We start from the raw sequence: 13,590 nt of genomic DNA, 5'->3' as shown, positions 1-13,590 counted from the left end.
CGTTCAAAACTTATAGTCTTTCACTCCTGCCAATATGAATCAATGATTTTGATGACATCACTCATCACTCTGTCCAATCAAATGCTCTCTAGAATTTAAAGCATCCCGCCCTCCTACATCATAAATAGATGGTCACTTGTTCACACATTTACTATTTGTTTTTACATTGTGTATTTTACATTCATTCCATAGTGTCATGCGAAACGCCGCAGTGCACACACAGAGACACGATAGCACAGAGCGGATCATATGAGTGAGTCGGCACATACCAGAAAACGTATCCGACCCATTTGATTTCTGCACAGAATGCTATATTTTAAAGCAATAATGGAGGAGAAACGGTTAGATTAAGAGGAAACTGTGGCTTTACCGAGCGCAACTGCTCTGGCCCAGTGGCAATATAAACAAAATGCTATTGGCTAATTTAAAAAGGGGGAGGAGCATATGTCCTGCCCTGTCTTCCTGTTTCATTGGAAATTACATCAACACATAGAATAATTTCAAGGAGTTTTCAAGGAGATTTAAGTGAGCATTTAAACTTTTTTTTTTTGAAATACCAATGTACCCCAATAAAAAATAAGTGATTAAGGATTAAATCTTTGTCTGATGATGGTGGAGATTACAGTATGCTGACCTAATAATCATTTTCACTGATAATATTTCATCAATCATGTCATGTGTGTTTCCTATCAGCTGTTTTGTTTTATCAGAGCTAGTGATCTGCAAATGAAACACTATTGATCTATTCAGTTAAATGGGATTGCAAAAAGGACTGAAATGTAATTAAGTGTGCAATAAATAAATAAATAAACCTCAATCTGCAGGTTCAGAGCCAGTTTGTGCTGCACAGTGAGGAAGAACTTGTAGAAGAGGCTGATAGTCAATGTGCGCCTGTATGTCACCATCCCACCCGGAGCTGAGGGAGACAGACTCATCTCCTCGGCCAATGAGGTACAGGCTTCCTCTAGAAGCTCCTCGTTCCATTGCCTGCAATCAAATAACAATTCTGTGAAATTGATGCACTCATTCGTCTCATGATTTAGGAATGAGGCTGAAGAAAACTGCCATTAAACTAGCCAGGCATCATCATCTACCTGTTGAGCAATCTGTTGCATGTGGCCGTGGCAAGGACAGTAACAGGGGCCATTCCTCCATAGCTTATCCGGATGCCCTCCACTATATTGGATTGTTCCTTGAAGAATACATTCATCCCGCATGTGACAATGGAGATGTCATCCTCCTTCCGAGGGGACTGTTTGAAGGCTGAGAAATACTGTCCCTAAAAAACGAATTGAAAGTAAGAACCCTTTTTAAACCTGGTATTAAAATGCACTTTGGTCGATTGGATCACAAGTGGACGAGGTGTAAATGGGGTGTCAAGCCTTTTGATCTTGTCGACTTTCGACCACTTCAAGAGGTAGTCAAAAACGCATTTGAACAGATTGCTTTCATAGTGTTAACTCTCATGTGGTCAAATGCGTTCAAACAGCCACAAAAGACCTGCTCTCCGCCTACTTACTTAATATGTAAACGTTATGAGAAGCTAGACAGGATTTTAATTTGATCGGCTGAAGACCCAAGTTTGGTTTGAAGATGAAAAATGTACCAAGCACAATGTTCTCTCACCATTCCTGATTTCTAACACACACTCACAGCGTTCGGCGGGGTCTTGCGGTTATCGGAGCAGAAATGAAAGCTGATGCTCTCTGTATGTTTTTGGTCGAGTTCATATATAAATTGCGCAAGCTTACACTGCGTTCCAAATTATTATGCAAGAGACAAATCAGTAAGATTTCTGTACAATAAACATTCAGATTTTAGTTTTTCTAAGAAAATGTTTGTTCGTTTATTTATCCATGTCTTTTTAGATAACTGTTATCAACCTCAGACAAAATAATTTGCCAGATCTATAGAAACCCTACTTAGAGGTTGTTCCACATTATTAAGCAAGTCACAGTTCTCATGCAATATGGGGAGGAAGAAAGATCTTTCTGAAGATGAAAAGCATGAAATGGTGCAATGTTGTGCAAAAGGCATGAAAACAACTAATATTGTGTGAAACTGAATGGAGATTATCGAATTATCATAAGATTTGTGAGTGATTTAGAGCATAGCAGAACTCGGTCAGATAAAGGCTTATTGAGGAAAGTTCCTGTCAAAAAAATGTATTGTATTAAAAGGGCAGCTATAAAAAAAGCCGGTGTTGAGCAGCAAACAGGTATTTTAAGCTGCTGGTGCCTCTGGAGTCTCAAGAAGCTCTCCATGCAGGCTGGCAGTTATGCGTAAAGATGCATTTCAGCCACTCCAAACCAAATCTCACAAAAAGAAACATTTACAGTGGGTTTAGAAATACATGAAGACTCATTTTTAAATAGTTTTATTCACTGACTAATGCCGTACTACAATGGATGGTCTAAATAGATGGATTTCTGGATGGTTGGTGAATGACCACCACGTTCCAATAAGACTGCGATGGCAGCAAGGAGCTGGCGGGTGATGATTTGGGCTGGAATATTGGGAAGTGAGATGGAGGGTATTAAAATGACTTTTGCAAGATATGTGGAGTTCATAACTGTCCATTTTCAGCTATGGTATAAAAAGGAGGATAGTGCATAGTACAATGAACTATTGTACAATGCACTATGCACTATCCCATGCTGCAAAAAACACCAAACCATTAAACTGTTTGTATTTCTACACCCACTGTAAATGTTTCTCTTTGTTAGGTTTGGTTTGTGGTGTCTAAAATACATCTTTACGCACAACTGCCAGCCTGCATGGAGAGACTCCAGAGGCACCAGCAGCTTCAAATACCCGTTTGCTGCTCAACACTGGCTTTTTTATAGCTGCCCTTTTAATACAATACATATTTTTTTGACAGGAACTTTCATTAATAAGCCTTTATCTGACCGAGTTCTGCTGTGCTCTAAATCACTCACAAATCTTATGATAATTCGATAATCTCCATTCAGTTTCACACAATATTAGTTGTTTTCATGCCTTTTGCACAACATTGCACCATTTCATGCTTTTCATCTTCAGAAAGATCTTTCTTCCTCCCCATATTGCATGAGAACTGTGACTTGCTTAATAATGTGGAACAACCTCTAAGTAGGGTTTCCATAGATCTGGCAAATTATTTTGTCTGGGATTGATACCAGTTGTCTAAAAAGACATGGATAAACAAACAAACAAACATTTTCTTAGAAAAACTAAAATCTGAATGTTTATTGTACTGAAATCTTACTGATATGTCAATTGCATAATAATTTGGAACGCAGTGTATTTTGTCCATTAGATTGAAAGATCTGAAATAAACTATACATTTGCCCACCCATTGAGCCTCCCCTCCAAGAAATCAGGACAGAAATGGATGAAAGGGGACAAAAGAGATGGATTAAAATGCCAGGTGTCTCCCTCGCTTACTTGTGATTTAATCGACCAAAATGCATCTTAATACCAGGTGGAAACTTGGCCAATATGTCTTTCCTAACCAGTATAACTTTCTTTTCCTTCTTTCTTTTCAGTGAAACACAAAAGGTGAAGAGTTGAAGAAAAAACAAGAATTATGGAAAGATGCTAAAGTAAATAACTTTCTTCACAGAAAGCTATGGCTTCAGAAGAATTACGAGTCTTATGGACCAGTTTTGGAGCTCAACAGTCCAGATCACCATTCATTTTCATTATTTGTAAAAGAATAGCCATGCTTCTTCAACATCTATTTTGTATTCCACACACAGCAAAATCCCCAGAGTTGAATCAACTCTGCCCAGAGAACATATGGTCCCTCTCTACATAGAGTTAAAATAACACTGAAGCAGAGTTAAAGTTAATGAGATAATATGGAGCTGTTTAATCAGATCTTGAGAGATTTAATGTACTTTATCTTCAGTTGATTTCATCTAAGGCTGTGGCTGAAGTCAGTTGTAGTTCTTGTGTTTCTCTTCAGTGATTCTGCTTGTTAACAGCAGGTGTTCATCACTAATGCTCAATCATAACTTAATTAATCACTTAATTATCTCATTAACTTTAACTCTACTTCAGTGTTACTTTAACACTATATAGAGAGGGACCATATGTAATCTGAGCAGAGTTGATTCAACTCTGGGGACTTTGCTGTGCAGATGATAGAACATCATATGTGTTTGGAACAACATAAGGGTGAGTAACAGGTGACAAAATTATTATAATTACAATTACAAAATGTATTTTGAAAAGAATCTGCAGACCTTTCTTGTGTATGGAATCTCAATGGACAACAGAATCTCCTCTGGCTTCAAAATAGTCTTCCTATAACCAGGGAAGAACTTGTCATCCATTTCAAGAACACGTTTCTCCCCTTTAAACATCAGAGAAAGGTTTTTAGATCATTTCTAAAACATACATTAAGAGTTTAATTCATACAAAAACTTCTTTTAGCTGTCATATAATCTGTAGAACAAAGAACATGCAGGCTGTGTCAATAAAACATAAAGGGTCAACACCTTGTGCATGTTACTAGGCTGATACACTAGACTACTGATACACCAGACTGTGAAAGTCCAATTTACCTTTCAGTATCCTTAAACCCTGCCCTATATACCACAATCATTCAATCAGCTGTCAAACATCAGGAAACTGTACAGTATCTCTACTTTGCTATAGAATTGCTATTGTCTGCTACAGTAATTACCACCATAACATTCAGAGTCCAGCCGGACTGCATGTAAAATGAGTGAAATAGCATTTTTTTAGAGAATGAATGTTTTCTCTGTACTCTGTATTCTATATCAGATCATGAACTGTTACAACCTTTGATCCTTGAACAGAAAAAATAAAACAAAACTTGAAAAAACAGTGTGCTGTACCTTTGGACATCACCGTGAGCTTGCAGCCAGCTGCCATAAACACAGGGTTGAGGTCTGAAATGGGACTCGCTGTCATAATATTTCCACCAACAGCCTGAAAGCATGAATATGATATTTAAGTAACTGAAAGGAATCATTTATAACTTTAAATCACAGGTTGGATGATTCAGCAACCATGTGACTTTCATAATCACATACGTGATGTTATATTGTTCAAGTTAGACTCTTCATTAAGTTAAAAAGTCATTAAATTAACAACTGTCATTTATTTTCAAGTCCATTGTCTTACATAAAACACTTTGGTAACACTTTATTTTGATGGCCTCTTTAAGACATTCTGTTGACTGTAAGTAATGTTGCAGCTACATGTCAACTTACTCTCATTATAATATTAGTACAGTCTGCTTAATATCTGCAACACTTTATTTACACTTTCTTTTGACGGTCCTCCAACAGGCATTCTAAGTAACTGAAAGTACTTGTCAATTTATTATACTAACCCTAACTAGTGTTGTCAAAAGTACAAACTTCGGTACCAAGTATATTTTAAAAATGTGACGATACCCTAGCATTTTGACCACTGTTGAGCGTATTCTTAAACACCACTTTTTTCTTTTTTTTTTGACCGTTGACCATTGTATTCAAGGGCTCAACAGATATGTCTTTGATTGGCTACAATGATCAATGCATTAAAAACATGTTGTAAGCAGACATCTTTGACATGATTATACAGATACAGATGGGAGCATTTGAAAGCAGACCTATCTGTTGAGCACATGAACACAATGGCCAATCAGAAGTGTTTAAAGATCTTCTCAAAAGCGCTCAAAGTGCTAGGGGGAAATGCTGGTTTTGTCATATTTTTAAAACTTGGTACCGAAGTCAGTACTTTTGACAGCACTACCCCTAACAGCCTACAAATAATCAACTAATACTCTAATCAGAGTTAGTTGACATGCAATGTTACTTATAGTCAACAGAATGTCTAAAGGAGACCATCAAAACAAAGTGTAACCAACGCTTTGTCACTTTTTGTCTTCAGCAACATGACATACCGCGACATTTCGGATCTGCTGTCCTGCAAACCAGCGCAACTGCTCAAGAACAGCGTTAAAGATCTCCGTCTTTTGAGCGGGCAGCTTCTTCACCGCTGCATGCAACACGTCCCCCAACACAGTTAACGTCACTGATGCACCAACCTGGATGCCTGTGAACCGAATACTTGTTACAGCCGAGATTAACTTTCAACTATAAATTTACCTAAGCAGTGAAACACTGATGGACATACAACTCTGACTCTATAATATATTTACAATGTTGGGGAAAATTACCATTAAAAGTAATGAGTTACAATATTGCATTACTCCCTAAAAAGTAACTAATTTTGTTACTTAGTTACATTTTGTGAGATGTAATGTGTTACATTACATTTGCATTACTTTTTGTCACTTGGGCTTGGATTGCCTGTTTGTTTTACTATATCTTTATGTATTGTATTAACAAATAAATTGTGCTTCAAACTATCAAACAACACACATTGACAGCATCCCTTTATATGACTCTTACCATCCTGAGTGTGTTGGATGATGTTTAGTTCTGAGATGTAAGCTGGTGCCAGAATCACAGGGTAAAGAAGGTTTTTGAACTTCATCTCAATACCTAGAAGAGAGACTCAAAACAATTAAAAACTTAAAAATCATTATGTTTTGCGTTGCATTCTTTGCGTACTGCACAAAGAAAAAAATATGTATCTTTGCCCTGCCAATGAAAGTAATTTTGTTGACTGAATTAGTATTTTCAAGCAAATCGGTTGAGTGAATCATTCACTCACTCATTTTATTCCTGACATTATGAATGAATGATTAAATGACTCCCTATTAAACACAGTCACATTTCATCACCTGCTGGCATAATGATGTAACATGCAAAAAGAACTGCTGAAAAGTCTCCATCATTAATGTGTGGACTGACAGCATGGCTGCATCTATGCATACTTGCCTACTATATAATAGGCAAAAAACAGTATGTGAAATGAGTAGTATGTCCGACTTCACAGTATTCATATTACAGCAGGCAAAAAGAGTCCTTACGACCAATTACTTCTGGTGAGATTCTGAAGTGCGCATCTGATGGAAACTTTAATATCCCATGAGGCCACCAAAGAGTTTTAAATGGCAGTTAAGCAACACAACTGACACTGTAGGTCACAACATCCAGATTACATTCATGCTATAAGATAAGCAAATACAAGAAACAGAACTCCATGTATAATTTGTATACTATTTTAATCAGAGTTGGAAACTCGAGTCGCACTTAAAGGGTTAGTTCATCCAAAAATGATTTGAAAATTCTGTCATTTATTACTCACCCTCATGCCGTTTCACACACGTAAGACCTTAGTTAATCCTCGGAACACAAATTAAGATATTTTAGTTGAAATCCGATGGCTCCGTGAGGCCTTCATAGGGAGCAATGACATTTCCTCTCTCAAGATCCATAAAGGTACTAAAAACATATTTAAATCAGTTCATGTGAGTGGTTCAATATTAATATTATAAAGCGACGAGAATATTTTTGGTGCACCAAAAAAACAAAACAAAATGATGACTTATTTAGTGATGGCCGATTTCAAAACACTGCATCAGGAAGCATCAGAGAATAAATTAATCATTGTATCGAATCTGGTGTTCGGAGCGCCAAAGTCACGTGATTTGACACGCGATCTGAATCATGATTCGATATACTGATTCATTTATGCTCTGATGCTTCATGAAGCAGTGTTTTGAAATCGGCCATCACTAAATAAGTTGTTATTACGGGGTTTTTTGGTGCACCAAAAATATTCTCGTCGCTTTATAATATTAATATTGAACCACTGTACTCACATGAACCGATTTAAATGTTTTTAGTACCTTTATGGATCTTGAGAGGAAGTGTCATTGCTCCCTATGGAGGCCTCACGGAGCCATCGGATTTCAACTAAAATATCTTAATTTATGTTCCGAGGATTAACGAAGGTCTCATGGGTGTGGAACGGCATGAGGGTGAGTAATAAATGACAGAATTTTCATTTTTGGGAGAACTAACCCTTTAAGTCGCAAAAATAAAGGAACTACTAACCCAAGACTTGACTCGAGACTTGACTTGGACTTGAAGACAGAGACTTGTGAAAAAGTCTTTTGGCATGACATTCCCGATTACGTTCTCTATTTACTAGCCCACATGATGACACGAAACACCACATTTTACTATCCATTCATTCCCAAATATGTGCTGCAGCACTTTTTTCCCTTGCGGTGGTTCTAAATGGTATAATTTTGTATAAAGTTAGAAAGTAATAGAAATGATTTAAGTAGTATTTTGTGTGCTTTATTAGACAATTTTAAAGAAAAAAGCATCTGTTTAGATATTTAAATACACTGTTAATTACAATAACAACTGGCTGAAAAAAATATATTGATAAAAATAGTACAAAGACTTGACTTGAGACTTCACTTGGACCTCAAGAACTTGAGACTTGACTTGGACTTGAACGAACAGACTTGTCAACATGTTTGATTTTCATGTCATTGATTTTCTTAATGTATGTGGCCCTCACCAACTTCTGTGTTCCCAACCACTAGTTTAGCATTTGGATAGGTCGCCTTCAACTCCAGGAGTTCTTTGAGGGAGCAGGGTTGAATCCAAAGAACTCGTTCCCCAATAAACCTCAGCTCTCTCAGGGGCTGTTTACTGAGACTCTGTAGAGCACAGTTATGACTTAAACTGTTGGTGCATCCATTTAATGCAGTAATCAGGCATTTTACTATGATGGTCAATCAATGCAGACTAAACTTATTTTATACGCACCATGAGCTCAGGCGGGAAAATAATCTCTTGTGTTGGGTCCAGTGGCATGAACTCTGATTGGTCATACAATTTCTGAGCTGGAAGCACTGAATTATCCTAAAAATAGAGAAAGAAATGACAGAATTATTTGTAAGTACTAACAGGCAACTGGCACCACTCATGAGTCTAACAGAGATACATTACAGATGAAAAATCATTAAATAACATTCAGCACTGATAGGCAATACTGTGATCTTAAAGTGTCTGTTTGTTTCATGGCTGTAGGTTTGAGCTCACATGCTTATGAGTATAAGTTCAAACATGTGACTTGTTTACTATGAGAATGCATTGGCTGCCATGTCATTGATTTCATATGCAAGTATGCTACAGGTTTATCATAAATGGCAAGGCTTAAGGACAAAAATGTGCTTGTACTCAGAGAAAATAGAGCATGGTGTTGGGATGTCTGATCTACTCACATTGACATGCTCTTGTATGTATCCATTACTCTTACAGCAGCCATTAGTTTGTCCTTTCCCACCACAACATCCCCCATCCTGTAAATTAAAAGAGTCAGATATAAAACAAAAGATACTGCCTATAATTCGGTTGAGTATTTTACATCAATTTGTCCTCATATCAGCTCAGACTATCTGGAAATATTCATCTTGTACTTGTAATAAGGCATAATTGTTCAATCTGTAAATCTGACTGAATCCAGGCAATTAAACAGGTTATAGCTGATTTTGCAGAGTTAAAATGTGTTCCTGGGTCAACAGATTTTGTTGATCCTGGAACAACATTCCTGTCTGAAAATTTAGTCCAAACCATATCCCTACCCATAAATCTAACCCTACTCATAAGTTATCCCTGAAATCAAAGGGAAATTATAGGTGAATAACACTGATGTAGAAGCACCAATAACATAAAATGCAACAAGTATGTTGATCCAGGAACATGTTGTGGCTGGCAAAATTAGGTTCTGCCAGTTTAGGGAAAATTATAATTTGGATATACATGTAATATTCATTTTACCTTTGTGAATGTCCTGTAGCCTTCCAGAATAGGTCTGTACCCAGTACAGCGACATAAATTGCCTGTGTGCAACCAATTTAAAAACAAAAAGATTTATTTGTGAAAAAAAAAAAAAATCCATAAAGCCCAAAGCATATACTTCCGCGTTCCACGACGGTCTGCTCACTATCCGTGTGACATCATTTTTAGCCCTACTTGGCATCAGGAGAGTCTGCTATTGCCACTCAAAACTAGCCCAAAACTAGCCCAATCATGTTTCAGAGGGGTTCCACTATAAATTTCACGCTCCGGGGGGTAAAATCCACTTTTTTGGCGGTGTTCCCCTGGTAAAATTCGGATTCCATTGCCTAAATATCATGTTTTTTGGAGATGGTCCTCACTCAAGAACACAAGATCCAGGGGGGGAGGTTGGATCCAGATGCAACTCCCTCCACCCCCTAGATCTGGATCCATCTACTCCCACTTTACATATCCCTAAACCTACCAGTCTCCAACCCCTGGATCTGGTGTTCTGCAGTGGGGCTACTGAAAGAACTTGAACTGACACGGACAGTGAAAAGCGGAACATTAAGCAGTTATATCCAGGCCTGGAAGGATAAAAGTTAACAAAATGCAGAAGTTATGACTAGCAATAACAAGTAATACCTTGAAAAGCTTCCTGAATGTCATGCATGGTGGGTTGAGGATTGTTTCTTAAAAGAGCGTACATAGACATCACAATTCCGGGTGTGCAGAACCCACACTGTGACCCATGAGCCTTTGCAATTCGCTCCTGGATGAAAAGATTATTGTTGTTACTACACCACAAACAAACAGGACAGCAATAGGCCTAAATCAGGTAATGAAGCTAATGTTAAAAACTAATTAATGGAGGAGGAAAATGTGGTTATAGTGTTATATAGTTTTCTCTCATCACTCTCTGAGAAAATAAGATTAAACTGTGACCTGTACAGGATGGAGTTTGCTTGCCACACTGCCGATGCCCTCCACAGTTGTTACTGCACAGTGATGCAAAGAGCACAGAGGAGCCAGACAGGCGTTAACCGCATAGTGACTCAAAGAGCGCCATTAAGGACATAACTCTGGCACAAGTTTCAGAATCATTTACCAATTATATTTGAATTATTCACAGCTATCATGAAGCTGTTACAAACTTTAAAGGGTTAGTTCTCCCAAAAATGAAAATTCTGTCATTTATTACTCACCCTCATGTCGTTCCACACCCGTAAGACCTTCGTTAATCTTCAGAACACAAATTAAGATATTTTAGTTGAAATCCAATGGCTCCGTGAGGCCTCCATAGGGAGCAATGACATTTCCTCTCTCAAGATCCATTAAGGTACTAAAAACACATCTAAATCAGTTCATGTGCGCACAGTGGTTCAATATTAATATTATAAAGTGATGAGAATATTTTTGGTGCGCCAAAAAACAAAATAACGACTTATTTAGTGATGGCCGATTTCAAAACACTGCTTCAGGAAGCTTTGGAGCATAATGAATCAGCGTTTCGAATCATGATTCGGGTCGCGTGTTAAACCGCCAAACTGCTGAAATCACGTGACTTTGGTACTCCTAACCGCTGATTCGACACGCTGATTCATAACGCTCCAAACCTTCCTGAAGCAGTGTTTTGAAATCGGCCATACTAAGTAAGTTCTCGTCGCTTTATAATATTAATATTGAACCACTGTACTCACATGAACTGATTTAAATATGTTTTTAGTACATTAATGGATCTTAAGAGAGGAAATGTCAGGCCTCACTGAGCCATCATATTTCAACAAAAATATCTTAATTTGTGTTCCGAAGATGAAAGAAGGTCTTACAGGTGTGGAATGGCATGAGGGTGAACTAACCCTTTAAACACAGCATTGCACTTTGCATGTGAGTACATAAAAAGATACATAATCCGGTTTTGATGTGGATGATATTTAGACACCATTACAGTGCAGGCTCCACAACCTCCTTCAGCACATCCCAGTTTGGTTCCCGTCAGTCCCACTGCAAGCATCAACACTAAGGAAAACAGTCACACTGGAAAAAGATACAGTCTAACCAAATCAATGTAAATGAGAAATACAAAATTACAAAATGACGGTAATGCACAATTTCATAGTCAATAACTAGAGACGACAGTCTCTGGAATCCAAAACGGCATGTTTGGATCAATAAATCTCACTTGTTTGGCATCAATTGTGGTGTAAATGATTGATGAAGTCAACAAAAATTAAGCAAGGATAAATAAGATACTGAAAAAAAAAAAAAAAAATGCTATAATTGTTATGTTACATTATATTTTATTCCCTTATTAATTCATATTTTGTAATATTAATCAAATTTTGACTTTTTATTGTGTTTATTAATTAATTTATTTATTGGTTTCCTGAGTTTTTAACGAAATGCAAGAAAAAAAAAAGTTTTTTTTAAAGTTTTTTTTTAATAAATTTATCTCAAAGTTATATAACTGAGACATTTTAGACAATCATACTGCTGTATAGAAATATTAATTTATAGTACAGGCTTGCGTTTTGATCACGTGGAAACAAATCAGCGTGTTTCATAAGCAAAGACATAACAACAAAATGAAAGTGCAGAAATAAACTGACAGACTGTGATGTGCGCAAACCTCATGAATAGTCTACAAAGCGAGCCAATCCCAAAAAGACAAGCAAACAATTCAGTTTAACCAACAACATAACTCCAGGAGACATGAATATCAGTGTCTCGTAAATGCTGGAGTTTTGGTCTAATGATGTAACTTTTTTTAGAGGACAAAAAGCATTCAGATTCAACACAGCAACTGTTCAGCAGATCAAAAGGATACAGCTTCTCCTTAAATATGTCAAGAGTGTTATCTCAGGCTCTGCATTCTTCTCAGTGATCTGCACAGAATTCATTATGGAAAACACATAATAATTTAATAATTTCAAATATCAAAAGCAAAAAAAGTTTAAAGACGTAGGCTAATGAAACACATTAATCAATGCAATTATTTTATTATCCAATTACCTTTTTTCCATTAACGAAGAAAACAAGGTCATCCCCTGAAAAGTGTGATTTATTCTTCATCTCTTCCGCTGTGATAGACATTTTTAATCCCCAGTGTGTTCTGAGATCAGATCTGTGAGATGAGCGCTGCTGTGTGAGAGAGAGAGAGAGGATGAACTATGAGCGCGCCGCGACACGTGACCAGATTTTTATCATATCACACTCAAAAAGCTGAATGGAAAATCACATCTGGGAGGTACAAAAAAACAACAACTTTGTTTGTAGTTGTGATGGGATTTGAAATTAATCATAACTAGCATTACTTTTTCTTGCAGAATTAATATTTATAATATTCTTAGCAGGATTAATATTAGCCTAACATTTGAATAGGCTACTAAATGTCCCTAAACCTTGGGCTAAAGGAAGTAACTTTATATTCAGATATGATTCACACATAACAAAAGGAAATGAAACTTATAGGAACACGCCTCATCAAAAACCAAGACATATTGAGTAATCAACGAATAAATCAATTCGGCAGTGCTTCTACCTAGTAACAGAAGGGTTTGAAGAACCAATCATATATAATGCTTTGCTATGCTCCTATCCTATATAACCTGCTGTATTCTTTTTGAGACTGGGATTCTCTGGGATTGATATACGAGGACCTCCGGCGTGATTAAAACATATTCTGAATTTCTGAGGCACTATCTGGAGTCTGTTTGGGTTTCTGCTGCGCATGCGCAACAGACTACTAGAGAATCTTCCACAGAATCCACACTCAAGTGATAGTGTTAGGTGGAGCACTAAAGATCTTATTATTCCCCAGTAATTGTCCTCAAACAGACTCGAAGCCAGTTGTCGACCAGACTTGCTAGAGTATAAATAT

General features: G+C 37.1%; 1 protein-coding gene across 1 annotated transcript in view; it reads right to left on the bottom strand.

Moving 5' to 3' along the window:
* Nucleotides 1-13,081, bottom strand: part of xdh (xanthine dehydrogenase) — a 30,857-nt gene extending 17,776 nt beyond the window's left edge. The window contains exons 1-15 of the mRNA XM_067366714.1: nucleotides 12,723-13,081; nucleotides 12,538-12,595; nucleotides 11,618-11,714; nucleotides 10,656-10,764; nucleotides 10,356-10,482; nucleotides 9,711-9,772; nucleotides 9,155-9,232; nucleotides 8,697-8,792; nucleotides 8,446-8,587; nucleotides 6,414-6,506; nucleotides 5,903-6,054; nucleotides 4,848-4,941; nucleotides 4,230-4,339; nucleotides 1,095-1,279; nucleotides 813-987 (exon numbers count right to left, since the gene is read on the bottom strand). Of these exons, the coding sequence (XP_067222815.1) occupies nucleotides 813-987; nucleotides 1,095-1,279; nucleotides 4,230-4,339; nucleotides 4,848-4,941; nucleotides 5,903-6,054; nucleotides 6,414-6,506; nucleotides 8,446-8,587; nucleotides 8,697-8,792; nucleotides 9,155-9,232; nucleotides 9,711-9,772; nucleotides 10,356-10,482; nucleotides 10,656-10,764; nucleotides 11,618-11,714; nucleotides 12,538-12,595; nucleotides 12,723-12,803 (1,659 nt within the window). The 5' untranslated portion in view covers nucleotides 12,804-13,081. The remainder of the gene's footprint in view (nucleotides 1-812; nucleotides 988-1,094; nucleotides 1,280-4,229; nucleotides 4,340-4,847; nucleotides 4,942-5,902; nucleotides 6,055-6,413; nucleotides 6,507-8,445; nucleotides 8,588-8,696; nucleotides 8,793-9,154; nucleotides 9,233-9,710; nucleotides 9,773-10,355; nucleotides 10,483-10,655; nucleotides 10,765-11,617; nucleotides 11,715-12,537; nucleotides 12,596-12,722) is intronic.
* Nucleotides 13,082-13,590: the final 509 nt, after the last annotated feature.

The sequence above is a fragment of the Chanodichthys erythropterus genome, chromosome 18, assembly GCF_024489055.1.
Source record: "Chanodichthys erythropterus isolate Z2021 chromosome 18, ASM2448905v1, whole genome shotgun sequence".
NCBI classification, from domain to species: Eukaryota; Metazoa; Chordata; class Actinopteri; order Cypriniformes; family Xenocyprididae; genus Chanodichthys; species Chanodichthys erythropterus.
Note: the sequence above shows the minus strand (reverse complement) of the source record. Positions and strands in the feature narration are given on the sequence as shown.